Source organism: Sciurus vulgaris (genome assembly GCF_902686455.1).
Source record: "Sciurus vulgaris genome assembly, chromosome: 7".
Lineage (NCBI taxonomy): Eukaryota > Metazoa > Chordata > Mammalia > Rodentia > Sciuridae > Sciurus > Sciurus vulgaris.
The window spans coordinates 21,799,066-21,821,711 of NC_136467.1; the positions used below are offsets into that span (position 1 = coordinate 21,799,066).

General features: G+C 40.8%; 1 protein-coding gene across 1 annotated transcript in view; it reads right to left on the reverse strand.

The window, feature by feature from the left end:
• The window catches only part of STX11 (syntaxin 11), a 46,970-nt gene extending 29,035 nt beyond the window's left edge, over nt 1-17,935 (reverse strand). The window contains exons 1-2 of the mRNA XM_079146887.1: nt 17,755-17,935; nt 17,344-17,530 (exon numbers count right to left, since the gene is read on the reverse strand). Coding sequence (XP_079003013.1) covers nt 17,344-17,416 — 73 coding nt within the window. The 5' untranslated portion in view covers nt 17,417-17,530; nt 17,755-17,935. The remainder of the gene's footprint in view (nt 1-17,343; nt 17,531-17,754) is intronic.
• Between the last annotated feature and the right edge of the window lie 4,711 nt (nt 17,936-22,646).

Consider the following 22,646-nt stretch of genomic DNA (forward strand, 5'->3'; position numbering starts at 1 on the left):
CTTGCCTTGCTGCCTGAGATAGTGAAAGGTCAAGCCAGAGGCACAACTCCTGTCCCCCTCCCCTCCGTTCCTCTTCTCTCCCCTTCCTCCTCTACCCGCTTCTCCTCCTTCTTCCTCTTTTTCTTCCTCCTCCTTCTCTTTCTTTCTATCTCTTGTCTCTTGTCTCCAGTAATCTTGGTCAAGGAATTTGGACCTGACTCTCTTGTTCACTTCAAGAATTTAAATGGAGTGCTCGCTTTGGCAGCGCATATACTAAAATTGGAACGATACAGAGATTAGCACGGTCCCTGTGCAAGAATGACATGCAAATTCATGAAGCGTTCCATACTTTTTAAATGTTCTCAAGTATAATATTTCAACTATAATGCACAAATCAATAACAACCAAAATGTTAACATTTTTTTCAGACTGGAAAAATGTTTGCTAAACTGTCACAAAGAAATGATGTGTGTCAATGTGGGAAATTCAATTTCAATGTACATTCACGAGTATTCCATGCATCCTAATCTTGCACTGAAGACAGTTTAGTAATAAACTATTTTAAAGTAAAAAAAAAAAAAAGAATTTAAATGGAAAGCAAGGACCACTTTCACTCTATCAAAACTGCTGGGACTCTGGCTCCTGCCTGTTTCTCTGTTGTCCCACAAACCCCAGGGCTTTTAGGTAATGTGAAAAATCCCAACATGCTTGGTCACCATCAAAGGCATAGCGTTTTAGGACAATGGTTCTCAAATTATAGCATGTGTCAGCATTATCTGGGGAAAACCTGTTGAAAACGTCAATTCTGTATGCTGTTCTAGTGGATCTAGAATGTGGCCCTGAACTTTTGTTTCTTTCTCTTTTTTTTTTTTGTTTTGAAATAGCCTAGATAATTCTGATGATTACAATCTATACTAAGATTTACTAGACAGGTTTGGGACCGATCAGAGTTTAGGAAAAAAAGAGGTGGGATGGGGGAAAACTGTAGCCTAATGTAGTTATGCACTACATAACAATGTTTTGCTCAGTGACAGGCAGCTGTATGAGCATGGTCCCATAAGATAAAATGGAGTTGAAAAGTTCCTACAGCCTGATGAACCTAGAGCTGAAGAAGCAAGAGAAAAGGAAGGAAACTGCCAAAGAAAAAGGAGAATCACCAAGAATATTCACAGTGAAGGGTATAGCAAAAGCTTCTGTAGACCTCAACAGGCTCCTTAAAAAGTCTAAAAATATGGACCTCAACACCAAAAGGTTTTCATTAATAGAGAGGAAGGTCCATGGTGAATTACCTACTTATGAGCCAATCTATGATAAAACAACAAACCTAGCAAGCAACTCCCACCAAAATATTTCTGATAAAATTAACAGCATCTCAAGAACAGCCTTGGGAAGGTCCTTCAGCAGGTGCTCCAGAAGATGGCCTTGTGATCATAGCAGGTGACAGTTCCAAGCCTGTCACTGCCCCCTGAAGACCTTCCAGTGGTGTAAGATGTGGAGGTGGAAGGCAGTAACAGAGGTGATCCTGACCCTGCACAGGCTGAGGTCAACGTGTGTTTGTATCTTGCTTTTTAACAACAAAAAAATTTAAACAGCTAAAAAATAAAAATACACAAACACAATAAAATTAAGTTTAAAACTGGAAAAAAGTTTACAGAATAAGGCCATAAATTTAAAAAAATGTATACAGCTGTACCATGTACATGTGTTTTAAGCTGTTAGTACAAGAGTCAAAAAGTGTTTAAAGATACAAAGTGTTTATAAAGTAAAAAGGTTACAATAAGCTAAGGTTAATTTATTATTGAAGAAAGAACAATATTTTTAAAATAGCTTTAGCATCGCTTAAGTGCCCTGTGTTTGTCAAGCCTCTGGTGGATACAGGCCTCCACGTTCACTCACCACTTACTCGCTGACTCACATGGAGCAACTTCTAGTCCTGATAGCTCCATTCACAGCAAGTGCCCTATACAGGTCCAGCATCTTAAAATCTTTTATACTGCTTTTTTTTTTTTTTTTAACCTTTATTATGTTTAGATATATAATAGATATATAAATACCTAACATTGTTTTACAATTGCCTATTGCCAGCAACCTTCAGCCCAGTAACACGCTATGCAGGTCCGCAGTCTAGCACTCTTGCCTCATGGTGGCAAAGCAATTCTGAAGCCCGTCCCAGCTCCACGGCTTACAGCTGTGCACACACTGAAGCTCCATTGCTCCCTCTTGGCAATCCTGCCATCTTCTCTCTCTACTCTGTGTCATTCCCAGATTATATCCCAATAAAAACTTCCTATGCAAATCTCAGATTCTCATGGTGTCTGCTTTCTGGGAACTTGACCTACAACAGTGAACTTGCCCCTTGTAGTCATGAACTGACAGAGTTATGTAGCTGGCCTTTCTGCACACAACATCTGGAGTATTGGGGGTCACTCAATCTCTCAGTGAGCTTCCTTCCTCCTTTATAAAACATGAATATAAGCAACAACAACAGTAATAACACTTGTGTCTGTTTTGCCAGGCTGTTATGAGAATTAAAAGAGAATACATAAGAGGAAAGTTTGTAAATAATATAGAACTACATATATTGTCACCTAAACATATTATGTTGGTTTGCACGCAGTAATGAGGGCAGAGGGGAGGAACAGGTGGGAAATACAGTAATATTATGAGATTCACCTTACACACTGTATCCTACTTTGTCCCAAATCAACAGATTTGTGTCACTAATCAATACAACAAGGTACACAGTAGAAAATTATAACTAAAACCAGCAGAAGAGATGTGCATGGCTGTAATCCTAAAATGGCAATGGAGAGACAATACTTGTGTCATATGGAAACACAGTAATTTCCACTATTCTGAAAAGCTGACATTTACATCATTACCCAATAAGTTAGGCAAGGAACACTGCTTTATATCTTTGGACAAGGAAACAAGTAGAACAGTTGGGTACATGCTATGGGATTACTTCTCCAGGAGTCTTGGCATCTGAATTATCTTAGCATCCATTGAAAAATTAAACATCTTAACAACATGTAATTATCTCAAAGATAATTGAGAATCGCCCACTCTAAAACCCTGAGTTGCACCAAAATTACCAAATCATTGAGCTCTACAAGGAAATGATAAACACATCTAACGTACAGTATTCATAGGTTCAGAAAGAGTGGCCCACAATGCTCAGCTGACAGATGGCTTCACTACCAGCAAAAGTCACAGAATGGTTAGAACTGGGAGGAGATTCAGAGACCTACCAGAGCCCTCAATTCCAGCGATACCCATCTCTCAGGGAAACCACAGAAAAAATGAAGCAGGACAAACCCACTTGAAATATTGGCCGAAACCTTTCCCTTTCTTGTGATCCAAGAACTGAATGAATTACAGCTGGACATACAGAATTAAAACCAAGGGACAGGTGTGTGGATCACCCCTGAAGGCTTCCTATAGCTCTTATACAGTGAGTAAGTTAAACATCTTGATCTCCTCGTAAATCTGAAGAAATGTCAAATGAAACGTGTAATTCATAGGAAGAAAAAACTTTTAAAACTTTCTAGTTTAGAAATGTGAACATTTTAGAGCTTCAAATGTTCAAAGCAAGTCTGCTGAGTCAGTTTGAGTACAGCATTAATTCAGTGTTTATAATTCTTTTTTAAATTTTTTTATTTGTTCTTTTTAGTTATACATGACAGTAGAATGTATTTTTTTTATAGCTTTTAAAATTAGTTTTTTGTATGTGGTGCTGAGGATTGAACCCAGGGCCTCACGCATGCTAGGCAAGCGCTCCACCACTGAGCCATAATCCCAGCCCCTAATTCAGTGTTTATAATTTTTTTTTTGTACCAAAGATTAATTCTGGGGCACTTAACCACTGAACCACATCCCCAGGCCTTTTTATGTTTTAATTTTGAGACAGGCTCTCCCTAAGTTGTTTAATTTCTTGCTTAGCTGCTGAGGCTGGCCTTGAACTTGTGATCCTCCTGCCTCAGCTCCCCAAACCGCCTAGGTTACAGGCATGCACCACTGTGTCTGGCCAGTGTTTATAATTCTTAATTGGTCCAAAGTGAAGGTTTTGAGGAAAAGATAATCTGACCTGGTTGCTGAACAAAAATCAGGATGTTAACCCAAATCAGTGTAACTTGAATCATCAAACAGAATAGTGATGAATTTGGGCTGGATATTTTGGAGGGTAGTGGGAGGGACGGGGTTATTGGTCAAAATACCTTTTTTGGGACCAAGGAGTTTACTTGAATGCCTCAAAAAGAAATCAAGATCTGAACCCAAGAAACTGGAATCATTCTGCCAAACTAAAACTAGAGGACAAGGACACAGTAGGGGCAGGACAGGCAGGTAAGGCACCTGTTTCAGGGTAAAACCAGAACAAAATAGGCCCCAGACGGCAGATCACAAGGCAGGAACAAGTGATTTGCAGTTGTTAGGTCCCTGCCTGCTTTTGCTGGGTGACTCTTCCACCAGTAGCCCCAATCCGTAGATTAATACTCCCCCCAAGGGTCAAGCCAGTATCCCTGCCTCCCTGTGGAAGAGCTTAGTAACAAAACACACCTAAGAAACACAAAAAGCTGCCAGGCACAGTGGCACACATCTCTAATCCCAGCCACTCAGGAGGCTGAGGCAGGAGGATGGCAAGCTTGAGTGCAGTCTTCGCAATTTAGTGAGACCCTATCTCAAAATAAAAAGGTCCGCGGTATAGCTTAGTGGTAGGCAGCTTACCTGGCATGCACAACACCCTGCATTCAGTAGACAGTACCCCCAAAGAAAAAAGAAACATCAAGAGCTGAACATCCAATGGTTGGGAAGGATGGTGACCAAGACAGATCTGCGGAAACAATGGCTGAAGTTCTGGGAACCTTCAGGCACCATGAGTCTCCATTAAAATGTTTAAATTTCCAGGAGAAATTTCTGATCTGTCCAGGTTTATTCCTAGCTCGACTGTGCTTTCTTGGAGTGATGGTGCTGATGGGGTGGCATGTGGCACCTTGTGCCCTGGGGCCGTTCCTGATGGGGGAAGAATTGCCAGGATCAGGAGAATGACTCCAACCTGAGTTCACTAGTCTAAAACCTCATTCCTTCACCGAGAAGCAGATCAGCAGAGTGGTTTAGAAGGCACGCTCCGGAGCCAGGTGCTTGGCATCAATTCCTGGCTCTGTCAACTATTAACGCTGCACTTTTTCTCACCTGCCAAGGTAACTTAGAGTACTGCTCTCAGAGGAGTCCAGTGAGCAGTAAAGGACTTAATCCATATAATGAACCTAAGACAGTACCTGGTGCAGGTATTTAGCTATTATTAACCATCGAAAAAATGCGTAAGGAGAGCACTGATCATATGTCAAGTACCGTGCAAGCTACTCATCATCCACCAGCCTAAACCTTCTCTTCCATTTAGCGGGATGATCCTATCCTTGTCATTAACTAGAAATGCAGGCATCATCTTAACTCCTCCCCCTTTCTCAAGGTATACTTTAAACCTGCAACAGGGTTCTGCCCATTACACATCTCTCAGCTCCTTCCCCCTTTTCCATTCCTTGCTGTCACTGCCTCATTAAAAGTCTTCTTTAATTTCTCGTCTTGGATATTATAATAATCTAAGGTCAATGTCATTTTCACCTAATATGTCCTATACTTTTTTCCCCTAAGTTTTTTTGTTTTTTAAACATGTGTCTGACGACATCATTAATTTGTTCAAAGATCTCTATAGAACAAAACCACAGCTCTTACCTGGCACATGGGCCTTGGTGATCTGGCCCTGCCTATCTCTCCAGCCCTCCCCCAGTGCCCACACCACACAGGCTGGAGTTTCCTGACCATAGACCACTGTTGCACTCCTCTGTACTACTGTACATCTGCCAAACAGTGCCTCCTCCCATGTTAAGGTTCATTATTTAATCAATAAATACTTCTTACAGTTGTCATGACTCAAGTCTAGGTCAAGATCTGAGAGCACAATGGCGAATAAAACTCTCAACCCCCCCTTTTTTTTTCCTCATAGAAAAATGTAACTTTGAGGGTTTCAAAGGAGAAATGAAATGTGGAAATTTAAGTAAAAATTTAGCATTGGTTCCTCTGCTGGTTGAATATCTTAGAAAATGGGAAATTTAACATATAGCAGTCAGTTCCCTTTATTCTTGGAGAATATGGTCTAAGATCCCCAGTAGTGCCTGAACCTGGTAAATACTCTATATATACTGTATGTTTATACACACAAACTTATGGTAAAGTTTAATTTATACATTAGGCACAGGATGAGATTAATCATACTATTAAGGTAGAATAATTATAATAATATACTATAATAAAAGTTATGTAAATAAGGCCTCTCTTCCTCTTTCTCTCTCAAAATACCTTATTGAGCGAAGTTTTTATTTAATATTTTGGACCTCAGTTGACCCCAGGGAATTGAAGTCATGGAAAGCCAAACTTCAAATCAGGAAGGACTTCTGTACAGAACAATGAGCAGAACGTTGCTTCAATACAGCATTATAAAGTTGTAAACTATTAATTAGCCACTCCATTTTTTAAAAGGGACATAACTAAAAATGCCTGCAATTATCCAGGGGGGATAATAGACTGGGTTTATTTTTATATGGTCATTAAATCATATGAAATATAATTAACTCAAATTCTTTAAAAATCAGGCCTAATGTTCTAGGAAAAATAGACTGCCTACAAAGATAAGCAGAGGACTCAACTAAAACCTTCCTTGTTCTTTCAGCAATGACTCAAAGCATTCCAAATCCTATAACTGCAGAAACATCAGTCAAATGGGGACAGAAACTCCACTCTGGTTGTAGACTTATGATAGCACCCATCTCACTGTACTGAATTTTCCAATATAACTTGCAGGCCTTCCCTGAGTCTTTAGAATCTGTTCTAGTTGTACAAGCAGAGCTAGGTGAAGAGGGTGCCTGAGAACTATTGTCTCAAGTGGAACCCAGCTCAAGTCAGCTCCCCTGGAGATGCCATTCCCTTTCCTAGAGTGTACTGACATCTTGCAGAGTCCCTTTCTAAAAGCTACAGAGGAACTTGTCTGCTTTAACATTTTAATTTCCCAACTCTGACATCCACCTTCTTCAACAATTTTCATGTGATTTGAGCACCAATTTAGTAAAGACAAACTAAATATTTTGATTTCAGAGTGGCTTACAATCACTACGTAAAATGACTTATTTCTACCATACCATGAAAGTTAATAGCAAATGGTTATTAAATAATGAAATTTACTTTCTCTTGGGTTTCTCTGGCAAAGCGCATGATTTTAAGAGTTATCTTAGATCAGCCTAGTGAACCTAGCTGGTATGCTCTCCCATCAAGCGCTTTAATAAACTGAAAACTTGAATTGTTACTTCCTACCCCGCCTGCACCAAGTTGGGCGGCACAGGTATCTCACATCTATAGTTTTATTTTAAATCGGGGTCGGGGGAGGCGGGAAGATGAAGCACAAACTTTTCAAAAGTTCATTAACAAGGTCTCACAATTAAGAAAGCAGCCCTGTGACTCATTTTGGGATACTTGTGTGCAAATAACAACTCCTCCCTCTGCTGAGAAATGGCTTAAACAAGTGCGTGAGAACCACAGGAAGTCATGCAGATCCCTGCTGTCAGTGGAGAGTAGAAAAGGAGAGAATTCCCTCTCGGGACGGTGTGGTCCTAGGCGCTGCCACTACTTCTCTCCACTAAAGAAAAAAAAAAAAAAAAAAAAAAAGTTTTCTGTGGAAACTGTTTCAGGCCGTATCAATGTCTCCATATTTCCTGGTTCCTGAGTCATGTTGTCAAGTTCAAGTCAAAAAGGACCCATTCTGCTGTTTTTGAGAAAGAGCACCCTAATAGGAAGTGAAGAGGTGATCAAACCGAAATAAAGTCCCCCTTAATTAAAACAACATTTCAGACTTCTGACTTAAATAAAAGTGGTCTTAGGTGGATACTTTAAACACTGCCTCTCAACAGGTGCGTTTGAAATAATTTCTGAGGCACTAAATCCTCAATCCCTCATCCTCTATAATTAAAATAGTAATAATAACAACAATAATAACAAAAGGATTAAAAAGGCATCCCTCTCTGCACGAGAAACCCAATGCCCTGTCCCCAAGCTACCCAGAGGCAGCGTGGGGACCTCGGCAGATCCGGAACGCTGCCTACCGCACAGCATCCTGCCCAGCGAGCGCGAGTCCCGCCCCGCCGGCACCGGCACCCGCACCCTGCGCCCCGCAGCCGGCGCGCCCCTGCTCCGGGGGAGTTAGGGAGAGCAAAGGAGACCCTCGGAGGGAAAAACCAACCAGGACCCGGGGCTAGCGTGGCCACCGACGAGGCTGTCCTGCGCGGGCGCACGTCCCGCGGTGGGCACCGCGGCGCCGGGGAACCTGCTGCGCGCCTCCCCGCCGCTCCGCTCCTTGCGCCTCCCGCCGCCGCGGCCGCGCTCCTTCCGCGCCGGCCGAGCTCAGCGCCGCCACAGCCGCATCTGGGCGCCGCCGGCCCAGCCCCCGCCGCTTGGGAAGCCTCCACAGCTGGGGACAGGCCCCGCCCCGGGGCGGCAGCGCTGGGGCGCGGCCGCCAGCCACCCTCGGCGCGCCGGCTCCCGCCCCGACAGCAGTTCGCGCGCTCCTGACTGCCCGGAACCCCGGACGCGGCGACCTGCCCCGTGCGCCCCAGATGCTGCGGCGGGCGGCGCGGTCAGGCGGGTTCGCGCTGTTGGCCGCTCCGGGCGCTCCCTCCCCGCTTCTCTCGCCCCCAGGCCGGGGAGGTAGGCCGGTCCAAGGCGTCGGACTTGCCCGGGGAAACCCCGTTGAACTGGTGACATTTGCAGTCCGTTGCGTTTCCGCGGCGAGGACGCTTGACGCCGTTTCGGGCGTGGGTGTGACTGCCAGAGGTTGCGGCCGTCCATGAGCCTGCCCCGACCTGCGAGGCGGAGGCCCGGGAGGCGGGGGTCACAGGACCTTCCAGAGCCAGCCTAAGACCTGTCAAGTGGGCCTTAGACGCCAGCCGAGTCGGTTCTTTCATTGGATAGCAAATAAGTGTCCACTGCAGTTCTCAGGTCACCTCGGTGGTGAAAGTCCTGCCGAAATCTGCCCTCAAGGCTCTGGCAATAAATTTAGTGTAGAGAGAGAAATGGAGAAAGTGCCTTATGTCAATAGGTAGTAAGCGTCTTGAAAAACAAGGACAAGACTTAAGAGGTTCTAAAAACAAAAACCAAAAACAACATAAACGACCCTGCGTTGATGGAAAAATGTCAAACACAGGGAAGTACTGAAAGAGCACCCAATGGCCACAGATGGGAACAACTTGTACCCCGATTACAACTCAACCCTAAGTACAAAATATTCGTGAGTCCATACTGATATGAATAAATGAATAAATAAATGAGAAGGGATGACAGTGCCCCCACAGAATTACAAATAATTTCAGGAGATACTCTGCTACCAAGGAAGAGACTCTCCATTCTGAGTTTGGACTGTGCATAGTGTACCCCTCCAAAAAGTACCGCTTGGACAGGAGGAAAAGAGTCGTTTGACAGGAGAAACCTGAGAAACATGACCTCATCCGGTGCTCAAGGTCAATATCGACAGCTGTATATCATATTGATGCTATGTACCTTTGATAGGGTGAGGTAGATGGCACTTTCCCTCTATGTCTTCCTTCCCAAACCCATAACCCTGGTCTTATGAGGAGAAAAATGTCAAATTCCCAGAGGAACATCCTTCAAAATCCTGATCAATATTCCTCAAAAATGTTGAAGTCATCAAAAACAAAGTCTGAAAAACCACCACATTCTAGGGGAACCTGAAAACTAAATGTAATGTGATATCCTACATGGGATACTGGGACAGAAGAAGGAGCTTAGGTAAAAACTAAGGAAATCCAAATCAAGTATAAGCTTTTCTAATAAAGTGTCATGATTGGTTCATTAGTTGTGATAAGAATATCATACTAAGGTAAGATGGTAATAATGGGGAGAACTGGGAACAGAGTTTATGAGCATTCTCTGTACATGTTGCATTATTTTGTAACTCTAAAACTATTCTAAAATACAATTAACTTAAAAAGAAGTAAAATAAGAGGGATGAGGAGTGCTACATTTTAAAAAATGGGCTTATTGCAAAGGTCACTAAGATAAGAAAACCATTGAGGGAGGAAACTGCATGTTTGGATAAAGACCATTTCAAGCTTAAGGAAATGCAGATGTAAAGACTCTGAGGCAGGAGCCTGCTTGGTTTTTGGAGAAACATCAGTGTGGGCAGAACAGAGTGGGGAAGAGGAAGAGGGTGGGGCTAGAGATGGACAAACCAGCATGTAGGGTCTTAGTGGTCCTGGTAGTTTTTAAATTTTACTTCAATTGAGATAGGAAACATTTAGAGAATTTTATCTGAGGAGTGACATGATGTGTCCCAACTGTTGTACTGAGGATAGATTAAGGGACAAAGATGGAAGTAGGCAGCTGTGACAATTTTAGGCATCACCTTGGCTAAAAGGTGCTCAGGTATTTGGCTAGACATTATTCTGGGTGTAACTGCAAGTGTGTCTGAATGAGATTAATACTAAGCTGGTAGACTGAGTAAAGCAAATTTCCCTCTCCAAAGGAAGTGGGCTTCATTCAACCCACTGAAGGCCTGAATAGGACAAAAAGGCTGATATGGGAACATGCATCCTCTCTCAGCCTGGCTGTCTGTGAAATGGGACCTATCTTGAATTTGGACCCAGACTAAAACTTAGGCCATTGCCTCTCTTGCTTCTCAGGCCTGTGGGCTTAGACTGGAACTCCACTGTCAACTCTTCTGGGTCTCCAGCTTGCTGACTGCTGATCTTGAGAGTTCACAGCCTCCAGAACTGAGCCAATTTCTTACAAATACATTTATATATCAATTAGCTATCTATTCTCTTGGTTCTGTTTCTTTAGAAACTGCTGACTAATATGAAGCCATAACAGTGGAGCTGAGAACTGGTCAGGTTCTGCAAGGACTTGCTGATCAGTGAAATGTACGATGTGAGAAAGAAAAATCAAGGAGTCAAGTTTTTACCCAGGGCAGCTAGAAGAAAAGACGCCCCTCTGTTGAGATGGGGAAGACTCCAGAGAAGTAAGTAATGGTGGCGGGTAGGAGGTGGCAAGGAGAGGATTGCTGGGGATTAAAATTCCATTTCTTTTTCTTTTTTTTTTTTTTTTTTTTTTCCTTTTGTGGGGATTGAACCCAGGGCCGTGTACATGGAAGGCAAGCACACTACCAACTGAGCTACATCCCCAGCCCAAGAGTTCCATTTCTGATACTCTTAGTTTGGAGTGTCAATAAGGCAGTTGGATAGATGAACCTGGGACAATGATATAAATTTGGAAGTCTTCCATGTAGTATGGAGATAGAGTTGAGATGCCCAAAGTTTGAGGACTAAAGCGGTTCAAAGTTCAGAGGTCAAAAAGATGAAGACAGAATGAATTGAACATAATTTTCCTATTTTCATATATAAATACACGAGCAGTGTAACTCCATATCATATACAGTCAGAAAAGTGGGAAATTATACTCCATGTAGGTATGGTATGTCAAAATACATTCTACTGTCATGAATACTAAAAAGAACAAATAAAAATATTGAAAAATCTCTAGAGGATGCCACCATTTAAAAAAAAAAAAAAAAAGAAGATAAAGATTCATAGGGGCTGGGAAGGTAACTCAGTTGGTAGAGTGCTTGCCTTGTAAGCACAAGGCCCTGGGTTCGATCCCCAGCACCCAAAAAAAAAAAAAAAAAAAAAAAAAAAATTCATAAAAGGAGAATGAAAGGCATGCTTAGTGAGCTGGGAGAAAGAGTGGATGTTCCAGAAGCCAACTGGAAAAATGTTTCAAAAATTAGTCATCTATAAAATGCTGCTCAAGTGGGAAAAAATAGAACTAAAACTGAAGCAATGGGAGCAATGGGTTTGGCCATACAGAGGTGAATAGTGTACTTGATAAGAAGAGTTTTGGCAGTTGGGTGACCAAAGCCCATTTGGAGTAAGACCAAGGAGAACAGAGTAAATGGAGACCAATAGAAATGGAGCCGTTACTAGAAGTAATTATACAGTTGAAAAAGAGACTACAAAAAGAAGAAGTTATGTATTCTTTGTGCTCATGAGCATGAACCAAAAGGGAAGGAAAGAGTAATGATGGCGGAGAGAACAGGGATACTTGCTGGAGTGATGATCTTGAGTGGATGAGCAGGGGTGGAATCCAGTGTGCAGAGGAAAAGGCAGTTTAAATAGGAGAAGAGAGAATTCATCCGTGCTAACGGGAGGGGAGGCAGAATGTATGGTATGGGCACAGATGCTGGTCAATATGGAGGCAGGAACACATTTCATCAATGAAATATGAAGCAGGATCATCAGCCAAGAGTGAGGAGTGGAAAAGAAGTGTGAGGAGAGAGGAAATCTTTAGGACTGCAAGAGAATATATAGACTTTGAAAATATATTTGGATTGTTCAGTACCAGGAAGAGGTAATTCTAAATCAGAATTCATGAATATAAAAGGAGGCCAGTGAGTATGGGTATGTGTTTTTGCCAACCTGGTTTACCTATTTGGGTCCAAAGAAAATGAGCCTGAAGTCTGGATAAAACTCTGATGGAGGAGAAAGGGATGAGGGAGTTGAGGATGTATGCAAGAGAATGATTACCAAAAGGACCTTGGCATCTAACCCAGGTAAGGGAAGAAGGGTTTTGAACAACAGCACTGAGGCAAAGTGAAGTGGTAACAGAGGCTCAATGGAGTGGAAGTTCCAGGGGATCGAGACATGGTAGTGGTTCCATATGTAATGGAATGCTCATTAGCAGCATTCCACGATATATAAATAGATACAGGATTCAGTTGCAAAAATTACAGTATAGTTGTCAGAGAGTGGGATGTCTGAGACTGGGTTTATAAAAGGATGAATATATTGATAATAACAAGGTGTAGAGAATGGCCATGTCTCCAATTGATCTGCCCACCTCCTACTGAAATCCCTGGTTGGTCTTCTTGGATCTTTTCTCCATTTGCTTTTGCAGAGATGGGGATGGAACCCTCGTGCATGCTAAGTAAGGGCTATATCACTAGCTCCACCCTCAGCTTATCTTCTTGTTTATAAATTTTACTGAAAAGTTGGCTCTCACCTCCAATCTGTTTTTCATTTGTTTGTTTGTTTCGTTTTAAGAGATTGGGACTCACAAGGACTCTAAGAAAGGCCAGCACTTAGAGAGGGACATGGCTGCCCCATGAAAACTTCTCACCATGGACACCACTGGCATTCCAAAATTTCAGGGCTCATAAAACCATCAAGTCTCAGGGGTGGGAGGTCGCTTAACCCAATCACCCATCTGAGCTGCATGTGGCACTGCCACAGCCTTCAGCCAAGGGGTATTTCCACATCCCTGCACCATATAGTGATCATCAACTACTGTTTCTCTTTTTCATGCTAGAGAATGCGCTTAACCTCTCTTATTGTGAGATAAAATATATATCTCTCTCATAAATTTTACCATTGTAACCATTTATGATGTATGATTCCAGGGTGTTAAGTGCATTCACATTATCCGGTAATCGCCACTGTACATCTCCAGAGCCTTTTCATGCTCCCCAGCTGAAACTCTGTACCCATTAAATACCGACTCCCTATTCTCCTCCCGCCTTCACAACCACCATTTTACTTTGGCTTTATGATTTTAACTACTCTAAGTACCTCACATAAGTGGAATCTTGTATTTGTCTTTTTGTGATTGGCCTACTTCATTTAGCATAATGTCTTTAATGTTCATCCATATGATAGAATGTGTCAGAATTTTTTTACTTTTTAAGCCTTAATAAATATTCTGGGTTTTTTTTGTGTGTGTGTGTATATATAATCTGGTCTATATATCTGGTATGTGTATGTATTATTTGTGTATATAAATATATGCTATATAATACATATATGCATTATACATAAATATATATGACCTGTCTATTTTGTGTATGCATTCATCTGTCAGTGGATACTTGGGTTGCTTCCATCCATTAGCCATGGTCAATAATGCTGCTAAGAACTTGGTGCATGAATACCTCTTCGAGTCCCTGCTTCCATTTCTTCTGAGTACATACACAGAAGTGCATTGCTGGGTCATATGGTAATTCTGTGTTTAATTTTTTGCAGAATCATCGTGCCATTTTTGACAACAGCAGCACCATTTTACATTCACACCAGCAAGAAGCAAGGGTTCCAAAGTCTCTGCCTCCTAACTAACACTTGTTATTTTATTAGCCTGTCTTTGATTTCTCCCTATTTGATACCCTGTAGGGCACACAATGTTGTGTGTGGGGGGGGGGGAAACACAAACTGTAATTAACCCCATCTGAAAGGAAAGGAGGTTAAATGAAGCAGCTGTGCTCAGCAAGCCCCAACTAACCTATCTTGCTCTAGATCTGCACTGTATCTTACCATAGCCACATGTGGCTAATTAAATTTAATTAAAATTAAACAAAATTTAAAATTCATTCCCCAGTCTCATTAGCATCATTTCAAGTGCTTCATAGTCCCCACCACGAGTGGCTACTATTTTGGGTAGTACAGAATACAACATTCCTTTTATTGCGGACCATCCTTTGGCTACTAAATTGGAGAGTTTTCTAGATCCTTGTGGCCACACCTGTCTTGTCTCACAAATCACATTTGGATAAATTTTTCCAGGACTGGCTAACCTAAATTTTATGATGAAGATCTTTATTTTGGGAAAGAGGAAACACGATGCTTAAAAACCGTGTGGCTCTTTTGAACATCGCCAGCTGCTCTATAAGTTCTGATTTTCACGTCTAAATATTATAATTGGACACTTGGTGGCCCTGTGTTCTGTAGCACTTGATGGGGGTCTTCATGAATCCAACCCATGAAACTATGTAAGTCTTCCTCTACATCATTGGCCTCACTTACTTACAGACTGTAAACTTCAAAAAGGCAGGGATTGTGTCTGGTTTACTTATTACTTTTTTTCCTCAAAGCAGCACACAATGCCCAGACATTGGAAACTGTCAGTAAGATTTCTTGAAAAGGGAGTGATTAATGTAGTGATGGGCTCAGGGCCCCACACAGCTTTTTATAGGGAGGCATTCTAACCTAAGGAGATGTACCACTATCCATCTCACTGTCCTATGGAAAATGATCTTTTGTTTTTATAGAATACAGATTTTAATTCCTAGTTCCCTCTCCCCATTGTTCTTTCCTCTATGGTTTAAAAAAAAACAAACTTGAAACAAAATTCCTATGAAGAACTTATATAATGCTTGTTTATAAACACTTGCCACCATTACATATAAGGAGAAAAAAAATCCTGTGTTTTTGTAATGCTAGTATTTGTGTGACATTTTCTGCCTGCCCCTTAGAGCCATCTTGCCCTCACTCCACCTGAACAGGCTATTCTAACGGGTGCCTGTGCCCCATGGCTTCCCTTGGCTTTGACCAGTAGGGAACTCTGGCAGGAGAGCAGAGGCAGGGGATGAGCTCAAGGAATCAATTCCAAACAGAAGGACTGCCAGTGCCTCTCAATAGAAAGCTGGGGCTTCTCTGAGCTGGTCTGCTCTGCTCTACATGATTCTCCCCTCCTGGTTCCCCGATACCTCTCCCTATTCATGAGACTTAACCTAGGATTCTACTATAGGCCTTACCCATACTTTTAAAATAGCCCCCTTATTTATAAACCAGGCTTCAATTATCCAAATTAGAATGTGCCATCATTTCCCTTTGGGCCCCTAACTGATGCAATATCCTTAATTAGTAGCAATATTATAGTCTTTAAATCCCAGCTCTGAAAATTGTCTAACTATGCTCCTTACAAAAATGTCCTTGGCAGTATTGTCATATCCTTATTTCAATCCACTGGTTAGCTTTATGAAGCAACCACATTGTGTGTCATATAAAACTTTCTCTAGTACACTCGGGTTAGATAAATTACCACACGCAAATCTTTTTGTATAGAACTTCTCTACACAAAACATAATTTATACAAAAATGAGAATTGTGAAGCAGGTTGTTAAAGTTGTAAATATTTAAATATCTAATAAGTTTTAAAGTGCTGATAAATAGGTGTTGAAATCTGCAAAATCTTCAGTACTGCAAATGAACTATCATTAATATATATAGCCTGACCAGAGAATGCAGAGTCTAAATTTTGAAGCTCAAAATTTAAATGTAAATGTGTTATTAGCAAATGCCAGATTACTAAAATAAGTAAATAAATAAATAAAACTCATAATGCTAATGCCAGTGTTAAAGCCAAACAATACTTATTGTACTCTTACAATGTACCAAGGACTGCATTCACATTTCATTATAACATCTCATTTAACTCTCATCATAAATTTAGGAGGTGCATAATACTCATCCCCATTTGACAGAGGGATAATTGGAGCCTTAAGGACGCCTGTCCACCATCCATGCAAATAGAGACACTAGATTTAAATCCAAGGGTCTGACATGTTCTTAACCATTAATTAAAAATCCAAGAACAACATCAGAGACTTACAGAAGAACCAAAACTAAGGACTTCCCAAAGCAAATTATTTTCATCTTGTTATCTGCTCTCAAAGAGCATTGTGCAATTCTAGGTAGACTTAGAAAAGTTATTTTAAAATAGACAAGGATGCAACATATTTATATGAGATATTTCTTTGAGATAACTCGCATAGCAAAGCAAATTTTTTGTTGTTTATTAAGCTCATTAACTTTTCCGTGCATGGTACACAAAGAGGGTTAGAAAATGAAAAATGGAAATTGTTTTATTTTGGTATCAGTTAAAATTTCATCCCTGCATACAAATTCCTGAAATGACACTCTGGAATTTTTTATTTTAACCCAAATTTCAAGTAAATGAAAACCTTCCTCCCAAATATTTGCAATTTATTTTAAGAGGCCTGATGTTGAATACATGCTGGCTGCCCCATATACACAAACAGACCCATCCTCTGTGACAGAAATGGGTCCAAAAAAATAACAATCTAGTACAGAAATAGTATAGTCAATCTGCTAAATCATTCTTCATGGAAACCAACTTTTCTGAAACTACAGTTTTACATAACAAGTTGCTAGTGTATTTTAAGAAGAGACTGTTAATAGTCATTTCTGGTAAACTCCTATTGCACCATTGTACTCTGCTGTGGAACTGATAAAAAGTGAAACAGAAAAGCACACACATTCTAACAAAGAAGTCATGCATTTTGCAAAAAGTTGGTTCAGTCTTCAGACTCTAGACACTGGTTTTGCATAGGAATAATTAAGTTAGCTCTCAACAGGTGTCATTTTCGCAGACAGGCTAAATGTTTTTACATCGTTTTGTTCCTTTAGATGAACTCATGGCACCCATTTAGAAAAGATACCCTTCTGTACCAAAAAGCCTTACTTTGGGATTGAGAACTGGATTGCTTCTCTTCTTTTTCCCCTTCTTCCACTTCATCTCCTTGTTGAAACTCCATCTCTTTGTTGTTCTCCCTTTTACACACTCCTCAGATGGACCGATTCTTTCTCTACCGATGGTTTATAATTTCTGTGAGTCCATGGCCATATCCTGGGAGTATACTTCTGTGATCCTAAAGAAAATTTAAGAGTACTGTGTTGGCACCACAGAAAACAAAAGCATTTCAAATGAGGAACTGATTACAAGTGATATAATGAAAGCAGACTGGAGTCTGAGCAACACACTCACAGATGTAACGGGCAGAGTCTTCCCTTGATGTTATCTGCCCAGGATGATGACCTTGTAGAGGAGACCTTAAGAAGCAGACGGATGTTCACTCTGTCCCCATCTCCTTACCTTACTCCAGTGCTGAGGAAGGAATCTGTGGAAGGGGCTGCCTGGCCTTATACCCCTATGGCTGCATGTTGAAAGTGGACCATCCCCATGAGATTGCTTGAAACCTGCTGTTCTCAAGTGGGTGATGGACAAAGATGAATTATGAAACAGGAACTTTTGCTGCAACTCTGTATCCCTACTTGCAAAGTAACATTTACAAAACAAATGCTCCCCCATGCACATCAGCATTCATAATTGATTACACTGCAAAGCTGGGTGCTGAAAATAATTTATTCATGCCTTATTTCTTCCATGAACCTGGTACATCATCTCTCCAACTTAATTGATGAGCAGGACCTTCTTCTAGGAAAAAATATATGGTTATGGCATCTGAAGTTGTTAAATCATTTCTAAAATAATGTTGCTTGAATATAATGTAAATACAATGTCACTTAAACATTTTATAAATTCCTTATGGCTACAGACCCTCTTAAAAAACCATAAGATTCAGAACAATACACACATTGAAACTATAAATTTGATCATACAGCAACAATTTAGTGTCATTTTGATGAAACAAAATCACAAAGCTTTGTTCTAAAAGTAGAAAATCACTTTTGAACTTTTTTGTATTTCACTTACTTATGATTTCTTTTTAGTTTGAACACAATAAACAGTCATTGAGTGACCCCTCTCTCTCGTTTTATGGTATTTCCTTTTAAACAATAGATTGATATTGAATCACCCATCCATGATTTATGAATGAGTCAATCATTAATTAAAACTCCCCCTGTACTAGCTTTTCATTGTGATCGAGATACCTGACAAGAACAACTTAGAGGAAGGAAAGTTTAATTTGGCCTTAGGGTTCAGAGGTCTCAGTCCATGATCAGCGGACTCCATTGCTTGGGTCTGAAGGGAGGCAGCGCACCATGGCAGAAGGCATAGCATAGGAAAGGTGCTCAGCCCAAGTCAGCAGGGAAGCAGAGTGAGGAGCCATGGACAAGATATATAACCCCCAGGGGTACACCCCAGTGACAGTTCCTCCAGCCATACCCCTCCTGCTTATAGGTACCACCCAGTAATCTATTCAAATTATTAAAGTCACCCAGCAGATTAATCCACAATGTAGTTACAGCTCTCAGAATCTAATCATTTCACCTCTGCACATTCCTGCATTGCTTAACATGAGCTTTTGGAGGGACACCTCATATCCAATCCATAACACTCCCTAAAGTAGAGTAGCAAAATGAGTTTATTTTAATGAAAGTCTTTATTGAATAGTTACTGTTTTAGTCAGCCTTTTCATTGCTGCAACCAAAAGACCTAACAAGAATAATCAGAGGAGGAAGAAGTTTATTTTGGGGTTTACTGCTTTTTTTCTTTTTCTACTTTGCAGTAGTAGGGATTGAACCCAGGGCCTGGGACTTGTGAGGTAAACACTCTACCAACTGAGCTATAACCCCAGCCCTGGTGTTCACTGTTTTAAAGGTCTTGGTCTATAGAAGTCTGCCTCTATTCCTCGAGGCTCAAGTTGAGGCAGAATATCATGGAAGAAAAATGTGGTAGAGGAAAGTGCCTTGGGGCATTGTATCAAAAAGGAGAAAGAGAGAGAAAGAAAGAGAGAGAGAAAGAGAGAGAGAGAGAGATGCTCTGCTCAACAAGGAAAAAATATAAACCCCAGAGGCACACCCCCAGGGCCCACCTCCCCCAGCCACACCCTATCTGCCTGCCGTTACCACCCAGTCAATCCCTATGATGGGATTCATACACTGGTTATGTTAAGGCTCTCATAACCCAAGCATTTCACCTCTAAACCTTCTTCATTGTCTCACACATGAGCTTTTGGGGGACACCTCCTATCTAAACCATAACAGTTATGATCATACCTTGGGCTAACGAACTGAAAGACTGCGTGACACCTCCCCCAGTGTGCATGCAGCATAGTTCTAAGGCACAGGTTCTTTTGCCATCCACACCGACATGCTATGGGCTGTGTAGAGGCTCAGCTGGCCCCACTTTTCTTCAGTGCTACAGATAACCCTGACATCATTTGAGCTTCACTTGGAGGTCAGGCTTTGATTCTTTGCTCTGCAATTGTCACTAGATGCTAATGGTGAGACTACATAGCTATAAAGTTGAGTATGATGATAATCCTGAATTATAATTGTTCATATTAACTTCAAAATGAATTTTCAAATTTGTAAACAATTGGATCCCTGCACACATCAATGAATAGTTGGAAACACTGGCCTGGTGTATGGTTGTGCTACATTGAAAAGGATGGTACAGGGGAAAGGAGACTGGATCAGGTGACTGAGTCCTGCACGTGGTATTCCAGGCCCGCATGGTCTGATCCCAATGCATCTGTCAGAAAGGCAGGACATCCTCTCAGTCAGGAGTGCTGGTCTGGAGTAGGGCTTTCTCAGTGTGTATCTTGTTTGTGTGTCCTCCTTGTGAGAAGGACTAGATGCCCAACTACTGGAAAGCAAAATAAAATGTTTTATTTAATCAAATGATTATTAATATATTTTATGTAATTGTAAGAGGCACCTCTATTTCATATGGCACTAAGAATAAAAAAACTTATGTGAGGGAGCTCAAATAAAAGACCTCCATACAAAGCTAACAGCAAGGTAAAGAAGAAATAAACCCACCATACAGAAAAGGATGATGAGAAAACACTTGGGTGGAAACATGAAGGAAAGTATACCAAGACACAGGGAAACCAAATTGTTCCAAACCGGTGACAAAGAGAACATCTTAAAAGTAGTCAGAGGAACAACACATTGTATGGAGAGGAAAAAAGATAAGATTGACATGCAAACTTCACATCAGAAATAATGCACCAAAGAACCTGGAATACTAAAAGAAAAATTACTAAAGGAAAATAAATTGTCAACCTATATGCCAAGTGCATATGTCTTTCACAAATTAAGGTGAAATATTGATACTTCCAGAGAGACAAAAAAAAAAAAAAAAAAAAGAAAGAAAGAAAGAAAGAATTCATTACTGGCAAACTCATACTGTATGTTAAAGGAAGTCACTCAGGCAAAAGGAAAATCATATCGGGGGAAAATATGGATCAATACACACGCACACACAAATGAAGACACCAGAAATGGTAACCACATGGATACAGATACTGTTTTCCTTATTGTTAATTATATATATCATTAATTATATATATATATATATACATGCACATACATCATTAATTACATATGACATATATAAATATATATGTTTATTTATTGATTGATTGGCACCGAGGATTGAACTCAGGGGCACTTAACCACTAAGGCACATCCCCAGCCCTTTTTTGTATTTTATTTAGAGACAAAGTCTCACTGAGTTTCTTAGGGCCTCTCTAAGTCGCTGACGCTGACTTTGAACTTTCGATTCTCTGCCTCAGCCTCCAGAGCCACTGAGATTACAGGCATGTGCCTGGCTCACTAATCATATTTTTAAAGTACTTAGCTGTTTGAACAGAAACAATAATGTAGTGTGGGCTTGTAAACTGTGTTAACACAAAGTATATAAAAATAATAGCACAAAGTCTGGGATGGAATACTGCTATGAAGTTCTTATCCTTATGCAAAGTGATATATCCCTTAAAGGTAGATTGCAGCAAGTTAAAGAGCAATATTGTAAGTCCATAAACAGCTAATAAAATGAAAAAGTAATGAATTATGAGTCAGTCAGCTTTTCATTGCTGTGACCAAAATACTTGACAAGAAGAACAACTTAGAGGAAGGAAGGGTTATTTGTTTTGTTTTGTTTTGTTTTTTGTACCAGGGATGGAACCCAGAGGGGCCTAACCACTGAGCCACTTCCCCCCAGCCACATTTTCAGCCTCCCACCATTTTTAAAATTTACAGACAGGGTCTCACTAAATTGCTTAGGGCCCCTCTAACTTGTTGAGCCTGGCTTTGAACTTGCCTCAGCCTCCCGAGCTGCTGGGATTATAAGCAAGCACCATCCCACCTGGCTGGGTAGGAGGAAAAGTTTATTTAGGCTCATGGTTCCAGGGGTTCAGTCCATGATCAGCTGAGTCCATTGCTCTGGGCCTGAGATGAGGCAGAGCATGATGCTGGAAAGGCAAAGCACAAAGGAGCGCAGCTCCATCCATCACAGCCAAGAAGCAGAGAGGGTACAGGGGCTTCAGGGAAGATGCACCCTACCAGGACGGCCCCCATGACCCAACTTCTCCAGCCACACCCCACCCGCCTGCAGTTTACACCCAGTAGGTCCATTCAGGCTAGGACTGATTGATTAGGTTGTGGCTCTCATAATCCAATCATTTCACCTCTGAATACTCCTGCATGATCACAGAACATTTAAGGGGACATCTCATATCCAAATCCTAACAAGTTATTACTAATATGTCAACAAAGGAGAAAAAAATAAAATTATCAAAATACTCAATTGCTCCAAAAGAAAGCAAAAAAAGAGGGAAGGGGAACAAAGAATAGATAAAACAAACAGAAAACAAATAGCAAGATGTTAGATTCAACTCAACACATAAACAATCACATTAAATACAAGTAGTCTAATCACTGCAATTGAAAGGCAGATACTTTCAGTCTGAGAAAAAAGAAAAACTCAAATACACACTGCTTACAAGAAAAATACTATTTTATGATATGATCAAAGGCACACCTGAGAGTGTGCTGGAGATAAAGAGGAACAGTTTATAATGATCAAGAGACAATTTAGTCAGGAAGAAATAGCAATCCTAAAAAGGCATGAACCTTATAACAGCTTAAAATGCATGAATTAATTAATAAAATTCTGATCTATTTAAAAATTTTTTAAAATCTTTCAAGATTTTATATTAATGAATTATAATTTACCTTTTGCTTCTTCGTTTTTTTTAAACTGACAGGCTTTAAGAGAGGCAATTTTGGATT